At 34.6% G+C, this 27,366-nt stretch overlaps 1 protein-coding gene across 10 annotated transcripts in view; it reads right to left on the bottom strand.

Moving 5' to 3' along the window:
• Positions 1-27,366, bottom strand: part of LOC108000915 (neurotrimin-like) — a 293,302-nt gene that overhangs the window by 158,389 nt on the left and 107,547 nt on the right. For 4 of the 10 annotated variants that reach the window (XM_017061618.3, XM_062079083.1, XM_017061616.3 and 1 more), the window contains exon 1: positions 9,505-9,662. The exons of 5 other annotated variants lie outside the window; for them this stretch is intronic. In XM_017061618.3, coding sequence (XP_016917107.2) covers positions 9,505-9,583 — 79 coding nt within the window. In that variant the 5' untranslated portion in view covers positions 9,584-9,662. Of the gene's footprint in view, positions 1-9,504; positions 10,188-27,366 lie in introns of those variants that run through there. One more of the 10 variants, XM_062079085.1, reaches the window with a different exon arrangement.

The following is a 27,366-nucleotide window of genomic DNA, read 5'->3' as shown; positions in this document are numbered from 1 at the left end:
ATTAGAGCGATGAATTTACGATGAGTATTTGTGATATTATCATTATGAACGAAGTTTGATAGTCAAATTGAAACTGAAAGTTAGAAACTGTGAAATTACAAGTTTACTATGAATGAATAAATTATCGAGTGTAGAAAAGAATATTACTGAGATCAGCTTCAAAAATAAGAATAATCCTTGCATGGATATCTTTTTCTTTTTTTGAAAATAATTTCAATCTCAATACAAAAATGATATTTGATCTAATGCTGTTATCTTTCTGTTCTAATTTAATTTTAACAAATATAAACAAATTAAGAATAACTCGTGAGCGAAATAATGAAAAGAATTTCTGGATCAAACATACACAAGTTAATGTACATTCGTTCCTTGACATTTCGATCGTTTTGCAGTTTAAAAGACACGATGGACGCCATAACTCAGGGAAGAGAATTCGCGTTCGTTGCTTACACGACACGAACGTTTCCAGACAGCTTTTGGTCGTTACGCACGCCAACTACCAGCAGAAGAAGTTTAACGCAACTCAGAAGTCGCTGAGGTAGCTGTGTACAATTAGATAAACACGAAACAGGGTAGGAGGGTGAAAATGAAAGCCTCCTCGTTGAATGGTTTCGTGCTGCTCGCGATATAGACGAAAATTTCGTTGCTATCCCGCTTAAATGAAATTTGCGCTGTGTTCTACAATCTCTAATTTAGTCGAGTCAAATGTGTATGCATGCATATATGTGTGCCGTGCAATGGATGTCACTGCCTGGATTCGAAGGAGGTTTACGTTTATGAAAGAATTTAACGGTGCAATAAAATTTTGAAAAATCTATGCATGATATGCATGATATTGGTATTTGAAGAACTGATAATAGAATTGGATTATGTAAGGAATAAATGATATAAATTGGTTGAATTGGGACCTTGAAAATAAAAATCGTTATCATGATTTATTACAAATTTTGAACGATAATGAATTTCATTAGTAATTTAATCGTGGCACCTTCTTGTTGAGAACTATCGTCTTGAAGTCGATTACGATAAATTGGATTTAATTAAATATTTAAAATTCAATAGCCGTTCAAATTTAATTCTGAAATTCCCATCTTGATATCAGGATGAAATAAGTAATATATTATCTAATTGGAAACGTAATTATAAAAAGAAGATTTATCAGAGGAAGGAGGAAAAATAAAATTAAAGATTTAATAGATCCAAATTTAATAGATCCAATATAATTCAATAAAAAGATGAAATTTTTAAATCTAATAGTGCAATAATATATAAATATATATATATTTAAAATAATAACAATTATTATTCACGACAATTGTAACAACAGATTTTAACTATAATTTCAAATATTTCTCTATATGATGATATTCCATATCGATTCTTTTATATAACCATCGATGCACGAAGAGATCTTGCATAAGACGAAGGAAAAAGTAATCTCTGACAAACTTATTATTACTCTTCAACAACAGAGAAATGCATTATATAATTCCACATATAACTCTTGAATATCGATTTCCAGAAACCAATCCGCAAAGCTAAATTTGGAAATGCAAGAAAACAAAGATTGAAACGGAGTCAATCAAACCGTGAGGGGTAAAATTACTCTGACTTCAGTCTGTTCGGCACACACCTTTTTCTCCTTCCCTTTTATATTTGCCCAGTAAACATTTAAACGTTTGATGTGTAGTCTATTTCACGAATCGAGCTAAAAAAAAATACATACATATATCCGTGATATGGAATGGTAAATGTCGATCGTATGATTTATCGTTGAAAACGTTCAACTCTTTGCCAGGGACTTATCTTTGACACGCACGTACGTCTCGACGTTCCGTTTCATATTCGATATCGATCCTTTTAGATGGGCGATCGAACGAGCCTACTTTTCCTCCGCTTCTTTTTATTTACCGTAACGGGAGCGAGAATTAAAAAGCACTCTCTCGTGAAGAAAACGTATTCACTTTTTACTATCTACAGACGTTTAAGGATATGTAAGCTGTAATAAAGAAATATCGAGGGAATGCATTTGCAAGTATTTGGGATAAGGAGGGGAGAATTGCGATGTGAAAAAGGTAATTTGTTATTAATTAGGTAAGCATTTCTGTTTCTTTTAGAAAAATGTATGTATATCTTTTAGAAAGTATACAAGGAATAATTAATAAAATATTGATCTATGGATAGTTGCGAGTATTTGTTGAAACTTAAAATTGGACTCGTGGTGAATTAATAATTTAAAATTATTTTCAAGTGAATTGAGAAAGCATATTTCCAAAAATATTGATTCAAAATTAGCTGGTATAATTTTTATTTTCCTGAAATTTCCCTTTCGATTTATTCATTCTCGTCAGTTATTATTATCATTATTATTATTAAATCTTAAGTCAATATCGAATCTAGATTTTTATAAAATCAATATCGATATTTCTAATTTTATTCTTTGTCAAGTTAAATTAAATTATTATTTTCCTTGTTCCCCGCACGATTTCGTTTTACAGATAATTTTTAACCACGTGATTTTTACATCGGCTTCGCAAAGTTTTGAAATTTTCCTGGTCAAAGTTTGTTGAAAATCCTGGCAAGTTCCAGAATTTCAAAGTTCAAAAACTCGGAAGTTTCAAGATTACAGAAGTCATGTACTTGTGATACGTATGGCACAACTTCAGAAATCATCGTCTTAATAATAATCTAGAGCGATATTCGTGTTCTAATCTCTCTTACTAGATTGTTCTTGAAGGACTGACAAATATAGATAACCAATTTTTGAATAAATTTCTAAATTTTTATGTAACTTTTGTATATTATACGTATATATTTTGTTTATAACAAAATATATTATGAAAAATACACATCAAAGAATTTACAATGCAATATAAAACAGATGAAGTATTATATATATATATTATATTTAAAAATTTATAAATAGTAATGTAATATACATACATCATTATTCAGTAGTTAAATCAATGATTGATACATTAAACTCTCTGCCATCAATCATCGATTCAACTATTAAATATTACACTATCGTTCATAAATTTTCGAATCTGTATATCAATTGTGTAGCAGATCTTCGATATAATAGTAATTTAATGATATGCTAATTACAATCCATCACGTCGCACCTAGAATCTGATTAACTCTACGTTTTGTATGAGGCGAAAAGTGACCGTGTCACGAAAATTGAAACGTGTCAAAGAAATATTGATACGTTCACGCAAGTGCACGCTTTGATCTGCAAAATAACGAGAAATGAAATTGCTAAAAAAAAAAAAAAAAAAGAAAAAAAGAAAAAAGGCTTTAATACCATACGACATACGCTGATCCATTAAATTAACCATATATAACGAGCAACAAGCTGAATTAAACACGGCACAATACATACATAATTGATTCAAAAATGATACGAAACTTTCGCGATGAAGGGGTAAATTTTTGCAGAAGATTGCCTTTACCTTTATCTGTAATTATTCGAAAACATCTGTCAACAAGTTTGATAAAACAACGGACATGAGAATTCCTTTCATCGCTTCTCTCTCTCTCTCTCTCTTTCCCCATTTTATTATCGATAACAAACAAATTTATTATCCGCGTTCATAACAATTACCAGACATTGGAAGCTATATATACACGCTATACACAGTGAACGTGTGTTTAGAACGAGAAAATGGATCGTAATTGTAAATTTTAATTAAACCACGGTGATAATCGGCCATAATAATCCACATTCGTGATAATAAGCGTGAACGTATGTATCTCAATTAACAATTTTCGAAAATGTACTTTCGGCGTGCATCTATTTTATTATATATAATACCGGCTATTAAATTCATCTTCGTTCGCCTAAAAATAAAATTAATTCTGGTATAACGCGCTGGTAATTTTAACGTTTATATATCTCATAACTCCGTGAATGATATTTAATGTACTAATTGGAACTATGGGGTAATTACTCCGTCGTATAAAAGTCTAAATAAAAAGTTTCATAATAATCTATAGGGAATTAACTGGTTGTTTCTTACGTTATTACTGATTAATTTTTTATTTCCTTTTCGAATTTTTCCACGAGAATCGTAAGAAGTATAGCCAAACGAAAAAAATCTTTTCCAATTTAATTCAAAAGCAATTAAAATAAATCATCAAAGTACACGTAAAATTTACCGGGACTTTAATTATAGTTATAAAAATACCTTTCGTACAAGATCTTAATTTTAGGGATAAATTACTTCATCTTTACATTTCATTTTATTTTTTTTCACAAAATCACTTTAACTTATCCAATTTCGTCGCATTGAAAAGAAATCAGTTCTAAGGACACATTGTACACGACATTCGATCCGAAATCTAATAAAAATGGCAAACAAATCGAATCAGAGATTGAAATGAAATTAATGGAGAACGATATCCGCGAAGAGGGGACATAATTTCTGTGGCGAAAATTCGTCAAGAACGAGCGAATCATAAATCTCGGATCGGTATACGGATTGTTAAGTCAGCATTATTGTGGCCGGCAACGAAGAGTTATTTCAACGGATCAATCAATATCCTGCTAGCAAGAGATCGTTCGCCTGATTTTAGGGGTTGAATGTCGCCTTGTGGCGTGTTGTATATTAATGACCGGTCTGCGCACCATGCTTACAATGGAATTCTGCGAACAATGCTGTGCATCGATTCAGATCACTCAATCACAGTAGCCTAATTTCCCGACAAAGTGAAACTAATGTGCATTGCAAAACGAAGGCACGAGTATCGATGGATTTTCCATTGCCAATATTTATATATTGTTGAATCGTGATAAAGAAGTGAAGTTTATCAACTTGCAACTTGATCAAGTTGAAGTATCGCGCGAATGGAAGTCAATGATTATTCATAGGAATCAAATTTCGTAGGGGATGATTATTTAGTTTCTGAAAGATCGAATGATAATAGATTCGATTTTTTTTCTTTTGCTAATAAAAGTTTAAATGAATTCAGATAGAATTGTAGTTGAAAATTAAGAGGAATGTAACGAAAGGAACTTTGTAAATTTTTTCTATATTTAAAAACCTTCCCACGTAGGATAGGTATATAGGACACGTATGTAAATACGTGTTTCGAAAAGCGTATGCATTCGAAGTTAGTGATAATTTCCAAGCAATTCAAATTCACGCATAAAATAAAATCGTGGCTGCAATTTGGAAAATCTGCATTTGCTGCGATATACGTGGAATTTTTATGTGGGAAATGAATACAACTTCGTTGTGAATGATTTTATCGAAGAATGAAATTGAGTGGATACAATGCAGTGAGAACAATTATTTTAAAAATTTATTAAAAAAAAATGTTAATTATGTTTATATTGAAATGTACTTAAACGTACTCCTATCATTTTTATGATACTTTTATCGTAATATTTTAATTATTTAAACTTGGATGTTTGGATATTTCACATTTAAAATATTATATTAAGTATATAAGATTGAAAATCTTATTATTCCATTTGTGATAAGATAACCGATTTGAAAACTACTGCAATACACACTATCTATGCCAATCTTTACACCTGGCTGTTTCTCACCCCTGCAATCTTCATTTTAAACGATTTTATTATTTATGGCGGAAGAGATAAAATATATCACAATATAGATCAACGTTATTTTTATCCAACAATTAAAAGCAACTTATCCAAAGTTTTGCAAGATTCTATACGAAAATTCATGGATTCATCAATAAGCAAAAAGGTTAGTATAAAACATACTTAAAAAATTATTTAAATTACACTTTAGAGAAAAGATTAAAAATGTTTCAGACCTAACCTCACCACAAAACTCGAAAATCCGATAATCGATCTTCGATCTACAATCCCAACACTACAATCGACTGAAAAAAAAAAAACTTCCATTCGAACAAATGCTTAATCGAGAAAAAGATCCACGCTCGAGCCACGATGAGAAATGAGAAAGAATCGTTTGTCGGAATCTCTATAATGGCGCATACACGCGCGTGAACAGGCCAAAAGGGATCCCCTATCCATACTGTCTATCCCCTTATCTATCCTATCTATACAACCGTGAAGTCCTCGGCCTCCCCTGCACAGATTTACGGGGCGGAATTCGGGGAGCCTCGCTTTAAAAATCGTTGCGTGGCCTCCCTCTCGGATTTTCTCTTCGAGCGCCCACAGTAAAAAATTTGTCGGTTATCGGTGGAACACAACCCGCTCTCCCGTAGCTCCTCCTCCTCTCCTCCTCCTCCTCCACCCAGCAACCTCCTCGGGGGAGGAAAGTATCGAGCGCCTGTTTACTCGAGGTGAGAGCAGGGACGAAGATAGGTATGGGACACACTTTATACGATAGCTTATTACCAAAGAAGATGGCACACGGTGGAAGAAGTGTAGGGAATTTATGGCGGCGATATAACGCTGGGCGCGCTCGCTAAAAGGTGGTTTATCGGCGAGAATCTGCCGGGGGTTGAGGGGAAAGTATTCGCATTAATTCGACGAGGGTCTTAGTTCGAATCGCTAGTTTATGCACGGGTTTCGGGATGAGATGTAATTGGCGGAATTTTTCGTGAGTTGATAGGGTTTTTTTCCCCCCTTTTACGCGAGGGCGAAGCTTTAGAGAGATCGATAGAAGATTGGAGGAATAGAATTGGATTCTTTGGCCGTTAAAAAATACACGAGGGTAGTATTCACGCCCTTAATAAAGTTGGCGAGTGAGTTAAGTATTTATACGAGGTGTTATATTTTTAAAAGTAATCTTGTAATCTTTCTTTATACGATTTGTATCGTGTTCTAATAATTATTAATTCGTTCGTATTAATTTCTTTCCATTTAAATGTAGTATTACGATCCTGTATTCAATTATTGACCAATATGGTTACGTAAAATATAATGAAATACTCAATACCTTTTTATATTGGATGCATGTATCGGTCATTAGTCCGGAACAGGCATTTTGTCTAAATCCCGCACATACATCCATGATCGAAACTTCAGAAATATATACAAAAGAAAAAATTAGATTCAAATAATCATCGAATATCAACGCTCTAACTCTTTCATCCCCTTTCGATTCAACTCGCATCGATTTATCGATTGACTTAATCGTTCCACAAGGAAAGAAAAATGCATCGTCCTTGCACGCATTGAAACTCGAACAATAAGCTAGAAAAGAACATTGGCATGGAAGATACATTCAGTAGCATTTGTTGGCCCGAAATTAAATGAGCGTCGTTACGATGCCAGCGATTTTTTGGCAACCGGCGCGAACAGATTTCCGGTTCTTGCGGGGAAGTTGCTCGAATAAAGTAGGGGAGCATGGGTTGAGGGAGGAAAAAAGAGAAAAAAAAGGGACGTTGAAAAAGGTGGAAGCTTCGCAGCCAGTCGCCTCCTCCGTTCCATTTCTTATTGTCGGAGGGCGGAACCCGGTGGATAACGGACAAAAGTTTCCTTGCCTTCCTCCGAGAGGGTTTCTCGCCTTCCCGAAAATTCGACGGTTTTATGGGGGCGGATAAATAATGCAGCGTGATATCGAGGGATAATCGCGCGTCGACGAGAGGAAAGTCTCGTGGAGCCACCACCCTTTCAGAGATATCCCTTCTCACCACGAGTGAGATATCCGGTGTGTAACAGTCTGCATGCCTTGGGTATAGCCACGAAGTTTGCCAAGGGATCGTATTGCTATATAATATCGAACGCGAACTAACATGTTCTTAACGAGAAGACGATATTTCCCGGATCATTTACAGGTTTAATGATTCTACGATAAATCAAACGAAATGAAAATAACTGCTACGTATACGTCGTGTATTCTGGTTTAATGTCGACTTTTCTTTTTTTAATGAAGGTAAAATAATATCCAAATGATCCCAGCAATAACGAAGAGACAGGAATTTAACGCATAATGATGTGAATGTATAATGTTTGTCTATAGATCGAACGAAAGGAATATATTACGTTTACGAAGACTCGTGTATGTGTTAACTTCAATTTCATTTTTCGTTTCATAATTGCATTTTTGACAATATTTTATATATCAATCTCGAAATTCTTGAATAAAAATGTTTATTTTCATTGGAGAAATCGAATTGATTTGAATTTCAAATTATGAGAATATTTAAAAATTCACATCGCTCAAAATGAAAGATCTGGGAAGAATATTAAAAAAAAAATGTCGATCAATGATTAAGATGTAGGAGAAACGTATCGAGTATCTTTTACAAATTTAATAAAATAACATATATAATTTATACAGCCTGCTTCTCTTCAGGCATAAGAATATATCTTCGATGCATAAAAGGCAATTTTATCTATATATATTTTAAAAAATATTAATGGTCCAAATCATACAGGTGGTTCTCAAAAAATAATCTCTTTAAATGTCATTAAAAAATAAAATTTAAGAAAAGAATTAAAAAGGATTAGAGATCAATTTTGACAGCAAAATTTTTCTTCGAATATTTCAATCGTTGTAGAAATGATAAAATTATTACATTTTGAATTAATTATTTTCTCCGTGCCTTTTCACAATTGATAACTTCTTTAAGAAGAATTTCAAATTATCAACTTGTTAAGGAATCAAAAATGCTCTTTTAGCTCACTCGAGTTAATTTTCTTTAAAGAAATTGTTTCCATTTTTTCGAAGACATTCGTCGAACGTTTCTCCCATAGAATTATTCTCATTCCGAGATTAAACGAAGCAATGATCAAACGAGAACTGCAGGATTTATTCCGCAGCGAACGTTGAGAGATGTTTTCAGGCAAATTGAAAAGCTCGCGTAATTATTACATCTCACTGGCTGTACAGGTTTGTGGGGATACAAATAAAAACAGACGAGTGTGAAGCGCGGAAACAAATTATCCTAATTTACCGCGTGGAAATAGCTGTAGCCATCAAAGATCGTCTCTGTCGGTCCGCGTTAAATATGCGTTCAAACGCATGTTGTCATTGCACGCGTCGTTGGTGAAAAAACACAGATAAACAACAACACCGTGAAATCCATCTCCACCCCCTGAAACACTGTTTCCCCTGTTTCTGCGTCGCGTCAAGGCCCCGATGTGTCGCGAATCCAACGCACCGAGTCCAAACTAAGTCGAAACCATATCCTTTGCTTAGCAAATCCTCGAGTCTCGACGATTTTCATTAATACCGAAATCGATGAGAACGAAGAAAAATCCACATTCACGACACACGAGAAGAACGCGATCGCAGTATACCCAGCTCCGATCTAACGAATCTCTACGTGTCACAGAACACGATGAAACTTCAAAAAAAAAAGAAACTCGATCACATATTTCAAACCACGTTTACGAAAAATACGTAGATTCCTAGGCACACCAACGACCGCGTTCCACGCACACCCACACACACAAACACGCACACATATACTCTACCGAATTACACGTGCCACTCGAACGGAATCAGTTGTACAAAAAGTCCTGTGCAATGATTTCCCTTTCCTTTTTCTTTCTTTCTCCTTTTCCCCCTTTTACAATTGACACGTTTCGAACGAGGTTTCATCACTGACCTTCCACGAAGGCTGGACAGACCGCGAGGAATCGCGCGACGATGCAAATCGCTGACACGAGAACGCGGTTCAGCAACATCCATCTAGGAGTTGGCGTGACGCCGCGACGAATAAAGGACGATTCGCGCCGGAATCTCGGTGCAGACTGGCACGCGAGGGGGCTAGAACGGGTCGAGGCAGCGGCGAGGCTCGAACGAGGGAGCGAGAGAGAGTGGATGGCGCTGAGCGAGCGAGCGAGCGAGAGAGAGAGGGATCCTTTCTCGATTGCCGTAAGCTTTAGGGTTGGTTCGCATGCGCCCGTCGGGGCTCACGTGCCCTCCGCCATCGCGAACCCTTGGACCCGCCTTCCTCGTACGAAAGACACGCTTCCCAGGATAGCGAGAAACACACGTAGACACGGGTTCCACCACTGCCCCAAGGAATCCAACCGCGAAAGTTCCCCTTAGGATTGATAGACGCCGGCGCTCCAACCTGTCTCCTCACGGACACACGATCCCGCCGACGTTCACTTTGGACGGCGAGCACGGCTATATAGTGGTGCGGATCTGGTTTCGCGTGATCGATGCGGTTTTGATCGTTTTCGACCGCGCACCGTTCCGAGGGGAGGAAATTAATTATTTTGGGACGGGGCGGAGTGATTCGACGGTGATTGCAAGTGTTGGAGTGAAGATTTGCGAACGAGGAGATAAATATTTGGAAATGGAAGTTGATATGCAATCGGGCGATGCGATGCAATTCCCATCCAATACTTTCGCGCACTTGATCGCGATACCAATATTAGTGATATTAATTATTTTGGTGGAGCAACGTATTGGAAGTATTACGTACGAGGGATTAAACTGAAATTTCTAACAAACAGAAGTTTTTAGATTTAAAGTTTATGACTATCGTGTTTTACGACAGCTTCACCCCAGATTCTGTGGTTAATTAATTATCATTAAGTTATTATTAAGTATCAAATGATTTTGAACAGTTTCGGGACATTGTTTTTTGTACTTTTGCGAGTATGTATATTCAATGGTAATTTCGTTAACTTCTCTGGTTTTAGTTCAACACAACGAAATAGAGTACCTTTATAAGGTATGATAAGGTATGAAAATGAGTATTACGCGAGAATTTATCGTATATCGGGTTAAATTGAGATTAAGTTACCTCCTCGGCAACGAATACGCCATTAATATTTTCGTTCTGATCTTAATTTCGTTTAATTAATTTTATCCACGTTCAAAGGAATCGGGATCTCACGATTTCGATCAAGTCTTCCAACTTATACCCGAATAAAAATATCACGGAATCACTTCCTCGGTCGATCGACCAGAAGGATTATCTATTTTTCCCTGTCAGATGGTTAGATTAGATTCGTGATTCAGATCGGGAAAACCTGCACAGGATTCCTTTTTTTTAACAGACTATCCATCAGTCAATCGATATCTTATCAATCATCGATTCCCTTTGTCAAATCGTAATAAGAAAAATATTTAAAAATTACAAAGATCCAATTTCGAATCGCTTCTTATAATTGATGTGCATTGTTGTTCATCTGAATTAAAAAAAAAGAAATTCGTTAAATGTTAGAAAATCAAATTCGTAATCTTTCTAATCCAATCTGGGTCTTTGCTCCAATTTCAACCAAAACTGACTCTACTTCGCTTCCATTCCATTTACATAACAATTATTGTTATTCGTTACCTAAATAAGCATCGGCTATTGTTACATCCATTAGCTATTAGTTCCAAACTATCGTCGACGACACACGATGTTTCCAAATAACCATCCGTGCACCCATGACGCAACTCAATTTTGATAATCAATAAATCAATAAATCTAAAATACCAATTACTAATTGTACGTACGTTTACTAAAGTTGGCGCATGAAAGTTGTATTCTATAAATTTACTAAAAAAATTTGTTCGATCTTCGTTAAAATGGAAAGGACGGGGTCGAAAGTCATCCGAAAAAGGTTTTTCAGGAAGACTTTAAACGTTTCACGTCTTTCGGGATGCGAAGTAGTGCAGGTCATAAACCTCCTCGTATTCGTGTAACAGACATTACACCTCTCTGCATCGCGCTATTTCGAAGAATGACTTTGAGTACGAGTGTAGCGAAAGTTTCGCGGGGGCGGCCTCGTAAACCGGTAAGAGATGGTTTCAAGGTGACGGCACCGGATGCGAGACGTGTTTTCCAACTCATCCACCGGCTTTTCCCCGCCTGCCTCCGTGCTTAACCCCTTTTCCTGCGTTTCCCACCCATCCAGCGATCGGCGAATTCAAGTCGGGGTAGTTTCTGTCACGCGCTCATCCTTCATCTATTTGGAATTTGGATCGATAGGAAATGATAAGTCATTTTTTAAAAAATGTGTATATATAAATATAGTTATAATTTTATCCCAGTATTAAGGATGATAAGAATTTATAATCGAAATCTTCGAGAATTGGTATGAGATACGTAAAATCATGTGTGAAAATATTATTGTAGTTATAAGATAAACTTCAGAAAAATAAAAAAAAGGAAAAAGTAGTTACGTATTTTGAAAGTACAGGTATTATGATACGAATTTTGAGAACATTAAACACAATTGCATCAAATTGCCACTTTTCGTTTTAATTGGAATTTAATTTTCACAGGAGCCCAGCTCATTTTAATACATATGGAAAGCAAAAACTTCAAAAGTGAAATGTAAAAGTAGAAATTGTTAATTGTATAAATGAGGCGTTATGTTGTGTAATCCAACTATATTTCCGCTTTTCACGTACGTTTAATATGCGAAAAGCAATTTATCGTTTTATACAGGTAATTGTTGTAAATAATGTTGATATTAATTAGTTATGGCGAATAATTTTCTGAACGTTTGCGACAATAGAAAATAACATTATGATTGCAGAAAACGTATATAGAAAAAATAGATTTATCAAATTTTTTTAATGGAACAGAAATAAATCACATGTAGCCAAGAAATAATTAATATTCGTATAATTTATCAATTTTTCTTCTATAAATATTCTAAGATAAAGGATCGATGTGAGAAAATTTGCCGGAATTCGTTTATTTCATTTTGTTTTATGCAACAGTTAAAAATTTAAAGGATATTAATGCATCTTTCAAGCATGATTGCCAGGAAATTCTTTGAGCTTTGAGGTTTACGTGGAGAGAATGCTGTAATAAAAGCACGCGAGATAACATTTCGCATTGAAGAATAAAGGAGGAGGGGAGGGAAAAAAAAGTGGTCCTCGTCGAGAAAACTCTTATCTTAGGTGCAGACATTTTAAGATCTATCGGTGGATCTAAATTCAGCGTGCTTCCTCAGAATTTCAGATAGAAAGGCATCATACATTAAACATTCCGCAGTCAATGAGAAAACTCGCGCATTAAATACGTTTTCTAAGAGAATTAGCTTTCAACGCTGATCAAATAAAATCTTGATGAATTCTATCGTGTGGCCATCGTTCTAATTGTTTTATTTTTTCAAATGATATTGCAAATTTCAAGAAGAAACCGCGAAGTAAATTTTGATTTTTAACAACAAAATGTTTATTATAATCTATCAATAAATATTCAAAATTTATCTGAAACAATTTATTTTGTAATTTCATTAAAGCTTTTAACACGCAATAATAATAACGTGACAATTTTACCTGCAGGAATCCGGTATAAAAATAACAATCTCCCTTTATATAGAATTTAACCAAAAAATTTTCAGAGGATAAAATATGTAAAATTAATAAAAAAAAAATGGAATTCAATGTGGAATTAAAATTGCTCTGATTAAAAATATTTGAAAAACGGTGTTTGCTTTCAGTTAATACTAATCTCGAATGATATCATTAATATAATAAAAATTACGCATCGACAAAGAATGAAATAAAAAAGAAATCACATTGTATTTCTTTTTTCAATATACGTTTTATACTTTTATATCTTTCTTTATCCACAACTTATGTTTTACTATTTACAACTTCTCGTTATACTCATAACAGCTAAAAATAGATCAAAATTATAAATTGTTCAACATCCGTATCAAATTTTCCCTCGGCAAACTAATAAAAGTTTTAATAGAATAAAACTTCTCGCGAATGAAAAGTTTTTTTCAAAGAAATCTCAATCTCGGACATACCTGGTTAACCGCATTGCTAAAAAAAACAACTTGATGCGAGGAAACTTTAAATCACAGCAATCAACTATTGTAATCATTTAAAAAATTAAATAAACAAATGAAAATTCAATTTTTCACGTCAAAATCGTGAAAATATACCAAAAATTTTCTCATCAAAATCCGCTCAAGAAATGCAGTAAATTATACCATTGTGATTCTTTTTTTATTCATCCCGATATCTCAATCCGTTGCCGAGATATAAGAACTTGAAGTGTTCATAGCACTTAAGACAATAGAGAATATGAATGGTGGCGCCATCTAGTGATCTATTTTTCTTGAAAGTGAGTACTACGTTTTTCCAGGAATCGCGTCTGTCTAGGATTTGGGATAGGTCAGTGAGACAAGGTGCGAGCGAGAGATCCGAATAAGGGATAAGGATAACGTTAGTAAACGATTAAAAATTATTCTTTTCTTTACAGGACGATATCTCGGAAACTGGAAGTCGTATCGAAATAAACGAAAAAGCGTTTTAAAGAGGAAGATTCCGCGCTTCTAATGATCGTTCATTCATTGATAAGAAATCATTATCTTCGGAGTTACAAGGATTTGAATTTCTCCTAATTTCAATAGGAATATGATATTTAAAGCAAATGATCAAAAATTATGTTTGCTTTACACGATGATATCTCGGGAACAGGAAGTCGTATCGAGATAAATAAAAAAGTGTTTTAAAGAGTGAGATTCCACGCTTCTTATAATCGTTACTCGTTGACCGGAAGTTATTATTTTCCAAATTACAGTGGTTCAAAGTTATCCTAATTTTAATAGAATTTAATTGAATTATAGGAATACATTCCTTATATTTTTTTGCATTCAGAATATTTTTATAAATTTTTTTAATTGTTAGGTAATAAATCGAAAAGCAATATTTTTCATTGTCGTTTTGTATCTTATACAAATATCTTATTTATGCAATTATTTCCTATTTCGAAGAAATATAGGATACCAATGGCTAATAGGAAATCATTTTATTGTACATTTACATAAAATATCGATGTTGTAACACGTATTCTGTGCATCTAAGTATACACTAGGGAGATAATTTATTACCATATTAGACAATGTAATTTGCGTATCTCTTGTAGACCAATTGTATCGGTACTGAGTCGATATCTCATATATTTTAGGACACCATTACTTCAAAGATTAATTGTATACGCTAAAGGATAAAATAAATAAATAATTATAAAAAAAATGATGTTTCACATTCTCGTATCAACCTAATTAACATCAAAAAAATTGAGTGAACAATTCAAAGTGAATACTAACATCGTATCTGAATTTAAATTTCAATCGTATATAAATAAGAGAATCAGAAATGTTCGAAGATAAATTAATAAATATCGCTATATATTTTTTAAAAGAATTATTTTAAAAGAATGAATATTTATTTGAACATTTACTTTCAAATAAGAATCAGAGAAATTTATATTTTTATATAATTTTAATAAATATATACTTTTTCGAATTTCTTTTTTTCAAAAAAAAAAAAAAAACATAACCCAAAGGATATTTTTACCGCAAACGTTTCAACGTGAATATTTATAAGATTTTTTCAAAAGATTGTGAAATCGTAATGGATGATTAAATCTAACGTTTTAAAATTTCCAATAATTCTTATTAATGATAATTATAATTCTACGTATACACGTGCAATCTTCACTTCGTCGAATTAACTAACATAAATCAATATCGAAGGGAAATTCCTTCCTCTATAAATTCTACAATCCCTAGCGTGCAATTTAAACGCGAATTTTCGAAACGTTGATCAATTTCTATCGATTTCTTTTATACAACACTCTTTCCATTTTCGACGTGATAATAGCTATCACATTGATTTTTCATCAACAAATAAAAGATTCATTGAATCCAAAATATAGTTTCATAAGGTACACGCACGATTTCGGTTTCTATGTGAATGATCCATAAAATAAATCATGCAAAATAAAATGCTCTCGCTCTCGAGTTATGCCTCGAGTTTTCTTTATTTTTTTTTTTTTTTTGCATGTATCAACGAAAAGTGTAGAATGAAATTAAAGCACTCTTTGATCCGTTGGTCGCTGCAAGATGAAAATCGGTCAAACTTTTATGATCTCGCATTAATGAACAAAGTTCAACTGTAGATTAATCTTAGCGGTAATGAAAGTACAGAAAGGCTAGCTAACTTCCGGACTAGCTGAACGAAAAGTGTAACTTTCCGCGCGGGAAACTGAAGAATTTTTATGTTTCACCAACGTGCCATGGTTAATTGACTTTTAACACCGGATATTGGTTAAAATGAGGTTCACCAAGAAGATATTTTATAATGTTTTTTTTCAAAAATTCAAAATTTTATTACAGAAATATCGTCTCTTAATGATTTTGCTCCGCTAATATTGAAATAATTATACGTACATGAAATTAGCAGAAAAATAAATTGAGCGAGACAAATTCTTTTGCAAATATAGAAGATTATTTACGCGAGTTATAAAGTTAAATAGGTTTAAGAAATTTTTTATCATTTCTTTTGCCAAGTAGAATCTCATATGTGCTTCGTCTCCTTTCTTATAAAATTATTAGTAATTTTTATTTAGCACAATGGAAGAACAAATTGAAGATTTAATTTTAAAAAACAATTTATAAAATATAGAAAATATCGTTTATCGTTTGTATATGTTTGAATCGAAAATATTATAATCAACTAATTGTTAGAATAAACAGTGACAATTGGAAGCGAGAATTGAAAATGATTATTACGTTCAATATTATGGAAACAATATTATTTAATTGGCACGAAAGAAGTGGAAGAGATAAAGCGTTGAAATAATTAAATAACCTCCGCACTCGTACGAGGTTTTGTAGTTTTGAAATATGTAGCACAAAGTGGTTTGGAAACATTAAATATTTAACTTTGTCTGCGTTGCGCGATTGCTTTTGATTAGTCTTTGCCGAGTATACAACGAGTGTACACGTAAGTGTAGCGGAAAATGGCTCAAAGAATTTGTTTCGATATTAAATTGGATTGTTTCGAAATCGATTTAAATAAAAACTCTTGAAATTTATTCTTCTACGATTACAACTTTATGAATAAATATTGAGGATAAAACAAGAGACGACAAATTTTCAAGATTCGCTAATTAAGATATTCGAGAATCCACATTTTTCATTAATTTAACTTGATTTAGAGAATTTATTAAGCTCTTCCAAAATATTTGAATATTTCTTTATCCACTTTTCTCACTAAAAAAAAATACACAAATTGAAATCATTTTTACGTAATTCTTCGTTGCTCGTCTCCCGAATAATTGCAATAAATTTTTCAATATTAATCGTCGAGTATAAGAATAAAATCCATAAAAATACAAGGAATAATTTCAAAATAAACGAAATAAACGAATCCACCAACCTTGTCAAATCGAAATACAATAATCATCGTTCAAGAAAATTCTCCAAGTTTTCTCTTTGCCCCTCGATGCCGCGAAAAAATAAGAGCAAGAACGATCGAGGAAACGTCGAAACTTGGAGAAAACGTTCATCCCCCAAGAAGCTGGAAGCTCATTTCCTGGCGGTGAGGTGCAAGGTGAAAGGCGCGTAATTCGATTTTCACTAAGTGGCTACCGAAAGCTCGGTCCCGGTCGGTCTTAACGAATAAGTCAAATCGTGGAAAATGGAATCCTATGGCCCCTTTATTCGTGCCGATTCCTAAATTTTACTTGGAAGAATTTCGAAGGAACGTACATCGGCGAGAATGATTCCCTCGTAGAAAGAGCGAGAGAGAAATAACGAAAGGATTAGGATTAAAATTTCCACCGGTGGGAAAAGTGAAGGAAAGTAATACAATCGGTGATTGGCGAATCGGAGATGCAAATGCGAACAAAAGTTAAGTTATATTGGATTACACATATACATATATATATCTGATTCCAGAAAATTTCTCTTTGCAGGAAAAATAGTTAGCGGACTGAAATTCCCCTCTGTGGGAAAAATGATCTCGAGCAGTGGATGCAAATGGCCGAGCGGAGAGTTAGGTTAGCTCCCCTCCCCGAACGAATTTCGAGAAAACGTACGTTATCTCAGCAAGAAAAATTCTCTTGCAAAGAACAGAAGAGAAAAGGGAGCAAGCAATAATACTTAATTAATAAACCTCATATCCGGTAATAGAGTTAGAGATAGTTGTTCACTAAACAATAACAACGAAATATTGAAAGTGGGCCAAATCTCTCTACGTGTGAAAATATCCAAACGATTGTACTCCACGCATACTCTCTGTAGTTATTACAAATATAAACACAGCGATGAAACAGAAACTGGGTTGTCATTTCCAGCAAGGGGATCGCCAGTCACGGTTCCAACCAGTACCAAGCTTCATCGTTCCTTGCCCTCGTTGTTTGCCGCGTTTTACACGCCCTAACATGGCCCAGCGAGACGTTAAAGAGCGGCACAAACGAGAAAACTTGGCAACTTCGTTAGTACGAACCGTGGCGTTGTTCAACTTCTCGCATGCGACACGTCGAAAGCGTCGTTGGCCTGCCTCGAGCGTGTACCCGGTTCCGGCGGTTTTAACCGGCGTCACGAGGGTGTTACGACTGTGACGTTATGGGGACGCTGCGTAACGCGGGACGACTATGGCGAGTTGTTAGGGCGTCGATGGTTTTGATCGCGTCGTAAAACTTGGCTCGTAAGAAATTCCATTGATCATGAATTGCTCGTTACACATCGTGTAATGGCAGAAATTGTTTAGGACTTGAAATGACGTGCGAGCAGACGTGAGAGATTTCTGACAGTATCGATATTAAAATTGGTGAAATGGATTTTGGATCATTTATATTATTCACACTGATGATTCTATAAAGATGATTGTGTATATTTGAAAATGCAACTGTTATTAATCTACCTAATCATAAATCAAAGAAGCAAAATGTTGGCTGAGACATAAATGAAACTCAATATTCATATTTTTTACGTAAGCTTTTAAATATTGAGCAATTTTAATATTTTTATATATAGAAATATTTGAACTCCATAAATATCATTGTTGCAGCAAGCGATCAATATCTTCTGCAAAAGAGTTTCTTGATCGTCTCACCAATGTTCTTCTTCAAATTGGAAGCTGCACGAAAATATGTGTTAAACATATTCGATTGGATCGCGAAATGTGGACGTAACGAGCGACGAGACTAGTGGAAACTACGATTGTAGGAAAAGGTTGGAAGGAGGAATGAATTCTCAACATGTGGCGTTCTCTAGCACTCGAGAAATTCTCGTTCGTTTGGAGTTTATAATGAAGAGTTTGATGCGCGTCGCGTGATGACCAGTGGAAAATTTCGAAAATATTCCATTCAATCAGTTTCTGGAAAATAGTTTGCTAACTGGAGTGCCGCCGAGTTCGCGCGCGAGAAAGTTATTGCGAATGGTAATAGAAGTGATGCTTAAATTTGGAATAAGTAGCATCACGAAATGACGTGATTGTTTCTCGCGATAATTAAAAATATTTTAGCTGATGATTAATCTTTTTTCGAAAGAGAATTGCATTCTTGAACGCTTGTTTGATCATTGTCGCAGAGATAAATTGATTTTTGTCGAGGAAGGTACACGTCAGAGATATAATTGGGATAAATTAAAATTGGAAAGAATTTAAAAGTTTGGACTTGGAAGCTTCGAATACAATGTATCATTCTAAATTTTCTCGAATCGAACTACTTTTCTCAAAAAAAAAACAGTGTTATAATCAACAATAAAACCGTAAAACTACAATTACAATACAAAATAAATCAAGATGAAAAAAATTTGTTACATTTGAACAAAATCAATCAATAAAGGATGAATTTTTCCCGTTCAACCGGTTGACCCTTTTCCAGAACAAAACAAAATTTCCCATTAACCTTTTCCAAATGGTTGTTCAATCGTATCATTATTTTTCGCTTTGATCAATTTAATAACCTTCGAATAAATATGGGCCATTCACCCTCCTATAGAAAATTGCATTTTCAAGAATTCCGGGATCATGTACCGAGAATTGAATTAGCATTTTGATATTGCACGCAAATTACCTACGGATGATTAAAATACTGTGTAATCCACGATGTTTAAACGAGTTTCAACGCATTGCATATGTTAATCACAAACCGGTAACGGGGAGGGGTGTGTGGGTTCCGTTCCAACGTTTCGTATAGCGGCGCAGCATACAAAACCAATTACACGTTTCAATGACCGAAGATGTCCGGCCCGGTAAACGTTTCGAATTCAATCGAAACCTGTTTATAGTAGCCCGATCGAAAATTGGAGTACAACGTAATACGATCGTTGTACAGAATAAATTTGCCCCCGCGTGGAGGCTCGACGTACGTCGAGGAAACGAATTCGTCTCGCTCGGTTATGCGTGATGCATAAATATTTCTATTAAATATTTCTCGTAATTTATTCACGTAATTACGCATCTATGATATATTATGAAGAAATAGTAAACCGTGTAATTGTGAACCGTGGTTTGAGGTGTCACGAGGATGTATTGCGGATTAATTTTAATTTATGAACCGAAGATTAGAAGAATTTAATCGATTTTTAGATACGATTTCCGTCGATTTTAATTTTTCGGATTAAAATGTATGCGATACGACGATACGCGTTTTAATAAATTATTAAAATATCGGCAAGCTGAATGATAAATTGACCCATGCTCCTCCCCTGAATATTTATAAATGCAATCGATTTATTTGGAAGGTAATATATTACTTTAATTTTAAACGGGTAATATATTAATTTGTATTTAGTGAATTTTCATCCCTTGAAGAGATAAATTAGTTTCAGTTTTATCGATTTCAATTTTTTTTGAAAATTAATTATTTCTCGTACCACTCTTTTAACGTACCACACGTTTAGAATTATTCAATTTGTTAAAGTGATTCAAATTGTTAAGGTAAACTTTCGACCCCGCATAATTTCCCCGAATCAAGAATAATTGGGCATGCAGATCGACCCAAAATTCCTAATCACGTCGCTTGTGGCCTTCATTAGAGTCGATTATTATAGCGAATAATGATGACAAAAGGGGCAAATGCATACACGACAATAAAATTATTGTTATATATCATTATTGTCACTTTCAAAGTATTTTGGAAAACAATTATGAAAATGACTTTTTCCTTTATCGGATAATCTTCGTTACAGTTTTATTGCACCTTCTGTTAATCTTGCCATCGTTATTACATGACATTAAAATATTTTCTCTTATTCCCTTTGGGAAGAGAAAAAGAAAACCATTGCTAGATGGCGCCAAGAAGATTTTTCATCGTTAATAATGGTAAGAACTTCTAAAACCCAACTCTCCAAAATCATTTCCAAAATCGTACTAACGAATGAATATTTTTCCCCAGAAAGAGCATAATACTTCAAGATACAACCAAAACGACAAATTCTGTTTTCCATCTACTGGAAACTACGCATTATTCGAACCGTTTCATCAACCAGAGGTCAATTTCATTCGAAACATCATGTCTGAACCACGATGATTCGAGAGATCTGCTGCAAGGGGAGACGCCGTTTCTGAGACCAGGCCACGAGGATGGAATAAACAACGCTTGAGCGTGTCCAGAGGAAAGCCAGGCGACCACGACTTACACAACCCAATGTCGAGGCGATGCGACGGAGCTTAAAGGGAAATAATTGCTTTTCCAAGCTGACGCTTCCGGAACTCGTGCCCCGAATGAATCAACCAGCAGATTTGCGGGCGGAGTGCACACGTCACGCCTGATTTCCCTCGTAACGGCTTGGATCTCTCAGGAGCATCAGTTCTTCGCGATTCACTAAGGGGAAGTTAGAAACGACTTCAAACGAACCTCTGCTCCTCCCTGCTTTCGTTCTACTTACGTTCATGGACGTTTATGGACGTTAAAAGGGCGTTTCATAAGTGTGAAGGGTGCGAAGGGAACGAGAAGTTGCAAGATTTGATTTGAGGTGAGATAAGATTTGAATTCGAGTTGTTTACGTATTCTGAGAGGTTGGTTTTTTTTTTAATAGAGTTGGAAGTTTTGGGAAATTAGGAGATTATTATTTTTTTATTTTTTTGAAGATAGATAGATCGAGTAAAGTTTTCTATATGAAAATATATTTCTATCTTTTGATGAGGAATTATTCTATTATCTCGAAATTCTTATACTCTTCTTTGAGAATAAGTTACGATATTTCTATCTATCTTTTTCTGGTGGAAAATTAAAGGCTTTAGGTATATTCTTTAAGAGAAATTTTTATCCCTCTTTGCAAAAAATTACGATACTTTTACTTCTATTCTGATGGAAGATTAAAGAGTTTCTATCTTCTTTGAATGAAATTTATGAATCTTCTGCTTTCTTTATTTTTGTGTAAAATAAAAGATTACTATTATTTTTGAATAAACATCAAGAAATTTCCTGTATAAAAGGAGACAATTTCTACGATTTGAGGGAAATTACTTCTATCTTTCCTAAACGAGATTAAAGAAATCTATCTATCTTCTTTGAATAGAGCGATAAAGGAAAATTCTTCTGAACTAGCATCAGAAAAATCCACACAGAAAACACAATATATCCCCTGACCACAAGTCCAATATCTCAATGTCTAAGACTAGATAGCCTTATGAGTCCACTAACACGTCCAAGAAGGAAATGTTACCATTATTTTTTCTCTCTCTCTCTCTCTCTTTTTTCTTCTATCTTTTAAAGTGTAAAACATTCTTTTCATTCGTACAATGTAAAATTTTTCTTTTAATACGTTTATTCGCACAATTATATTCATCGTTTCTTTTATTTATCATTACTCGATCGAGAAAAAAATCAAGTCAATATCGATTCAATCGAAAAATTTCATTGGGTAAAGTGTTTCGTTAATTCTAAGGCTGGCACAAACACATAAACACTCATTACGTATTCATAAGCGGTCCATATCTACGGTGGACGAGCGCGATCATTTGATTCTATGCAATTGCGGCCGCTTCGTCAACATTGTGAATATATTATCATCGCGTTTGCGAATTTTCGCCGTCGCATTAATCGTAATTAAACGTGTAATCTCTCGTAGCAATATTTCTTTTCACGGAGGAGTAATCTTCACTCGAAATCAAACGCAGACAGAGGATCGAAAATTATTCTTATTCTTTCTTTTCCTATCGTAACGATAAATAATGGAGGATAATCCATAATTGAATCGATGTTGGTTGATCTTTTGCATTTAAAATTAATTTCTCCTAATAACTCAGAGTTTCCTTGCTTTCTCCATGAATTATTTATAAGTTGATTAATCTAGCTATTTATTTATCGATAAAATATATTCCACAATCTAATATTTTAATAATTTGAATTTGATTAAAAAAGAAAATTTTATGCCATAAGAAAATGTTGAGTATGAAAAATTGAACTTCGAAAATAAAATTTAACAAAATTTATCAAAACGACAGATTCGATCTGTCAAATCGGTTGCGAACTCTTAACACAGACGATCCCGCAAAATCACGTCTCACGTTTGATTCTTTTCTTTCTCTTTCAAGATACAAACTTCTGAAAGTTGTTTCGACCAGTGTACAAGTCTTTCCACGAAAAAAGAAAAAAAAAGAGAGAGAGAGAGGAACAAGATTATCATGATTTCCAGACCTGATTTCTGGACGAAGGGTCCAAAACGTCTCGCTATATGAAGATGGGTGTGGTCGAAGGGTTCATTTTCCTTTTATCCAGTTCTCTTGGAAATCTCCAACGTAAAAGAAATCTACGTAGTTTGGCGAGAAACAATAAAATAAACGGAAACAACGGATCCGTGGCGCCATATCTTGCTGATACGACAATCTAAAAGTTGTTGTAAAATTTTGAAAACTCGAGATGGAAACTGTTTTTAGAACCGTGATATAAAATCGTGGAAATTGATCGGAACGATGCATATTTTATTTAGAGACAATTAATGGATATTAAAGAATATCCATTAATCCGAGCTGACAATCAAAATAAATTTGGAATTGTTTAAATTATAAATCTAACGGAGCGAAGAATCTATTTTGTGATGATGTATCTTCACTTGATGTTTCTAATTTAATAAACTAGATATAGAAAAGTAATGAGAGGTCATATGAATTTTATTATTTTTGCTCGAGATTATTTTTATATAAATTCCATCGATTGCTGCGGTTAAAAGAGATATTTCAAAAGAAAAATCGCGTATTAACCATTTTCCAGCTGTTCCATATAAATAAATTCCAAACTTCTTAACTTCGTTTCGACGAATTTCGATCCTATTACTTGCTGATCTTACATGTTTAATTGCAGGAGCGTCGAACAACAGCCATAATTGACGTCTTAGAGGGAGGGACACATCATCTTTGTCACCTCATTAAAGTTATACTCCGATATCAGAAGGCCAGCTCGCGTTAAACTCGCTACCATCCTCTATGAAATCAGGTTAGAACGTGGAATACTCAAAGAGACCGAGGGGAACCGCCTTTAAGTTGACTAGCTTCCCAAGTTGGAAACGAGGTAAACATCGATGCATACAGAGTTCTTGAACGAGACAAGTCTTGACCATATTGAAGATAATCATTTTCGATGCAGATTACGTTAATTAATACACACTCTGCGTCTTCAACCAAGTTTCAAGTAGCGGGTTTATTTCGTTCTTCGACAACAGGAACGCTTTTCTCATTATTACTTTGCTTTCCTTCTTTAAATATTAATCTTATTTTCTTATTGTTTAGATTCGTATCATTTTAATTGAATCGTTTCTATAAAATAGAACAAGTTCTTGAAATTGATTGGGAAGAAAGGAGGGGATGTTCGATAAAAAGTTTCGCGAATTTTATGAGTTATTTCTTCTCTTGGAAATATTCGGACGATTGTAACAGGCATACTAGCCCATTCTGTTATTCGAAGGTACATATAGTATGAACGAGTTTCGATTTTTCTACGACGAAACTGTATATTTTGTAAGGAGGAGGTTACATTTGTTCTATCTATATATGGTTGGAAAGGAAGCCAATATCTGAACTCTGAAATTCAATAAGGACCAATGCGGAGGTACTAAGATTGGATGATACGGATGATAAAGGAACGTAAAAATCGTTTATGCGATTTTTCTGTTTGCGAGTATCGCTAATGCAGGGAAGGGTAATTTTTGATTCTTCGAAACGCTTCTCTCTTCTTCGTTGGGATTGTGAGTGAAATGTACACACTTTTGTTATTCTAATAATTCTCACGAATAAAAATGGCATTAATTAATAGCAAAATGATATTATAATAAATTACAAAATCGATAATAAATGTATCTTCGCAGCAAATATTCGCTGTGTTATTCGAATTTTAAGCCATCCAAAAATCTGGTTAAAATTCAATGTACATCGAAGATAAGATAATCGAAGGAACAAGCGAATCAAAGGTTTGAATGGAATCTCGGTTATCCAACGTTTCACCAGAGACCATCTCCATTTCCTTTCCTTACGAACATCCCTATCGTCGTCAATCTCGCAATAGTATACCAAGATTTATAAAGAGGCCATTGTCGAGAGGAAATTCGTTTATAGAAGGGATAGAGGAGGAATCCAATCCTCCCCTCTGAAAACTTAATAACGACAAAACATAATTTTTCCAGAGAAGAGAAAAAGAGAGAGAGAGAGATAAACGTGCGTTCGGTTTTCTTAATCGGATGTTCGAGGATAATAGCTCGATTACGAAGGGATAGAGTTACTTTCGACTCGATAACTCTGTTCGATGGAGTGGAACTGTCACCTTAGAAATTGCGGACTTCTCTGCGAGACAAGTGTCGCGCAAAGTGCTTCACTACTTTTCTCATTATTTATGTAAAATTCTGCGGAACCGGAGGAGGACAGTGTTTTTCTTGATAGGTTTATTCTGCTGGCAGTTGATGGATCTCGACGTTAAATATTTAAACGTTTTTTTTCACGGAGTTGATTTTCGCAGACGAGAATTTTACTCTCTGGTAAAAATCGGTCGTTTATTTCGTTCAAAAAAGTTGGTGGAAAGTTTGTAGAACCGACCAAATTCGACATTTCAATTCGACTCTTTCAAAATAATCTATCACCAAATATCCTTTTTATCCTTCTTGTCTTCTAATAACATTCTTTTCCTTTCCAGCGCATCAACTTCTTCAACTTCCTGTTTAAGCCAAACTTAAAATCTATCCAGATCGTCATTCGATTTAAACAACTTTGGAGCCTCGACTAATCAAACAAACGCTGTGTATAATAAAGTTTAGACTACAATTACAACTTTTAACTTATTACTTTTTTCCAGGCTAATTGAGAAAGATTGCAAACCGAGAGCTCACCGTTTCCAGGCTACAGACATCGATATTCCAGATACACCTGATTGGAGGCTCGCGGTAAGACATCACGGCAAGTTAAATGGAAACAAAATAAATGCAGAGGCGGAGGATTCCGCGATAATAGGATTTTTCACCGGTTTATTCCCGCCGCCGCCCTCTCTCGGCTTGTTGTAATTGATAAATGGAGATCTAAAAAGGAAAAGGAAGGGAAAGAGAGTGAGAGAGATGGGAGGACCGAAGGGAGGATGGAAAGAACGCGCGGGGTGGGTTGGAAAAGGGAGGGAACTGCAGTTTCACCGCATACCGGAAGACGAAGGCGCGGCCGTTCTTGAAGCGTTTCATGGGAAACCAAATATTCGCGGTATTCTCCACCGTTCGAGGCCGGAATTTCCAGCATGAAGTCGTTATACTGCGAGACCACTTATAATTAATTGCTTTAGTTTATAATCGCCTTGCGGCCATTGTGACGCAGTCGTCCGAATAACGAGGATACGCGTATATACTCGCGTCGAGTGCCTCGGCTAATCCTATCCTTTTTTTATCCGTGTTTTATATTGCAGCGTCGCTTTCGTGAAAATATCGTGGTATGGAAAGGAATAATAGGCGATACTGTGCGATGTCGTCCGGGAGGAGAGAGCTAGGGGAAGAGTCGAATCGGCACGGGAGAATTTTTAAAAAATTTTTTAAAATTTCTAGAACGTTTAGTTCTTTTCGACAATGGTTGATGCTTTAATTTTGCGTTGTGCAAATGGTATGCGAACAAAGGGATGAAAAGGAGAGGAGAAATTGATGTTATCGATATGATCTCGAATAATGAAATCTTATTACGCGAGATATAGTAGATTGACGGGAGAATACTGTTGAATAATGGATTTACAACTATACGCAGATGTAAATATTAATAATGTATTTTAATTCTCGTACAGTGGTAGCATATTCGTGTCACGTCACGCTCAGGAGCTGGAAGAATAATATTGTTTCAAAAATAGAGTTACAATGAGTCTGATTGACTATGACGTAAAAATATTTTCCCGATATTTTTGATGGTAATTGATCTCGCTGAGAATTGACAACCCCTTCGCAAAAACTTTTTTTCGACAGATCACCGCATTGGTATTTAAAAAAAAATTCGAAATATAAATAATATTGTTTGATAAATGCCTATTTTTTAAAATTCATTAAAATAAAATATTTCGCAATTCGAAATTATGAACTTTGCACATCTCACACGTGGTGAGACAATTTATCAGATATATATATATAAAGGAGGAGAGGAAGAAAATTATCTTACTTAATAGAGTAAGAATCTTAAACTTGGAATATCTCAAACTTTACGTCGTCTTAAAGATGTGCAAGATCTTCGACGCTCTGAGGAATTTTAAGACTTTAAAAGCTTCCTAGATATCCAAGTTGTTAAGTAAGCAACAAAATATGTAGTAATT

Source organism: Apis cerana, linkage group LG9, assembly GCF_029169275.1.
Source record: "Apis cerana isolate GH-2021 linkage group LG9, AcerK_1.0, whole genome shotgun sequence".
NCBI classification, from domain to species: domain Eukaryota; kingdom Metazoa; phylum Arthropoda; class Insecta; order Hymenoptera; family Apidae; genus Apis; species Apis cerana.
This window is presented reverse-complemented; position numbering and strand designations above follow the sequence as displayed.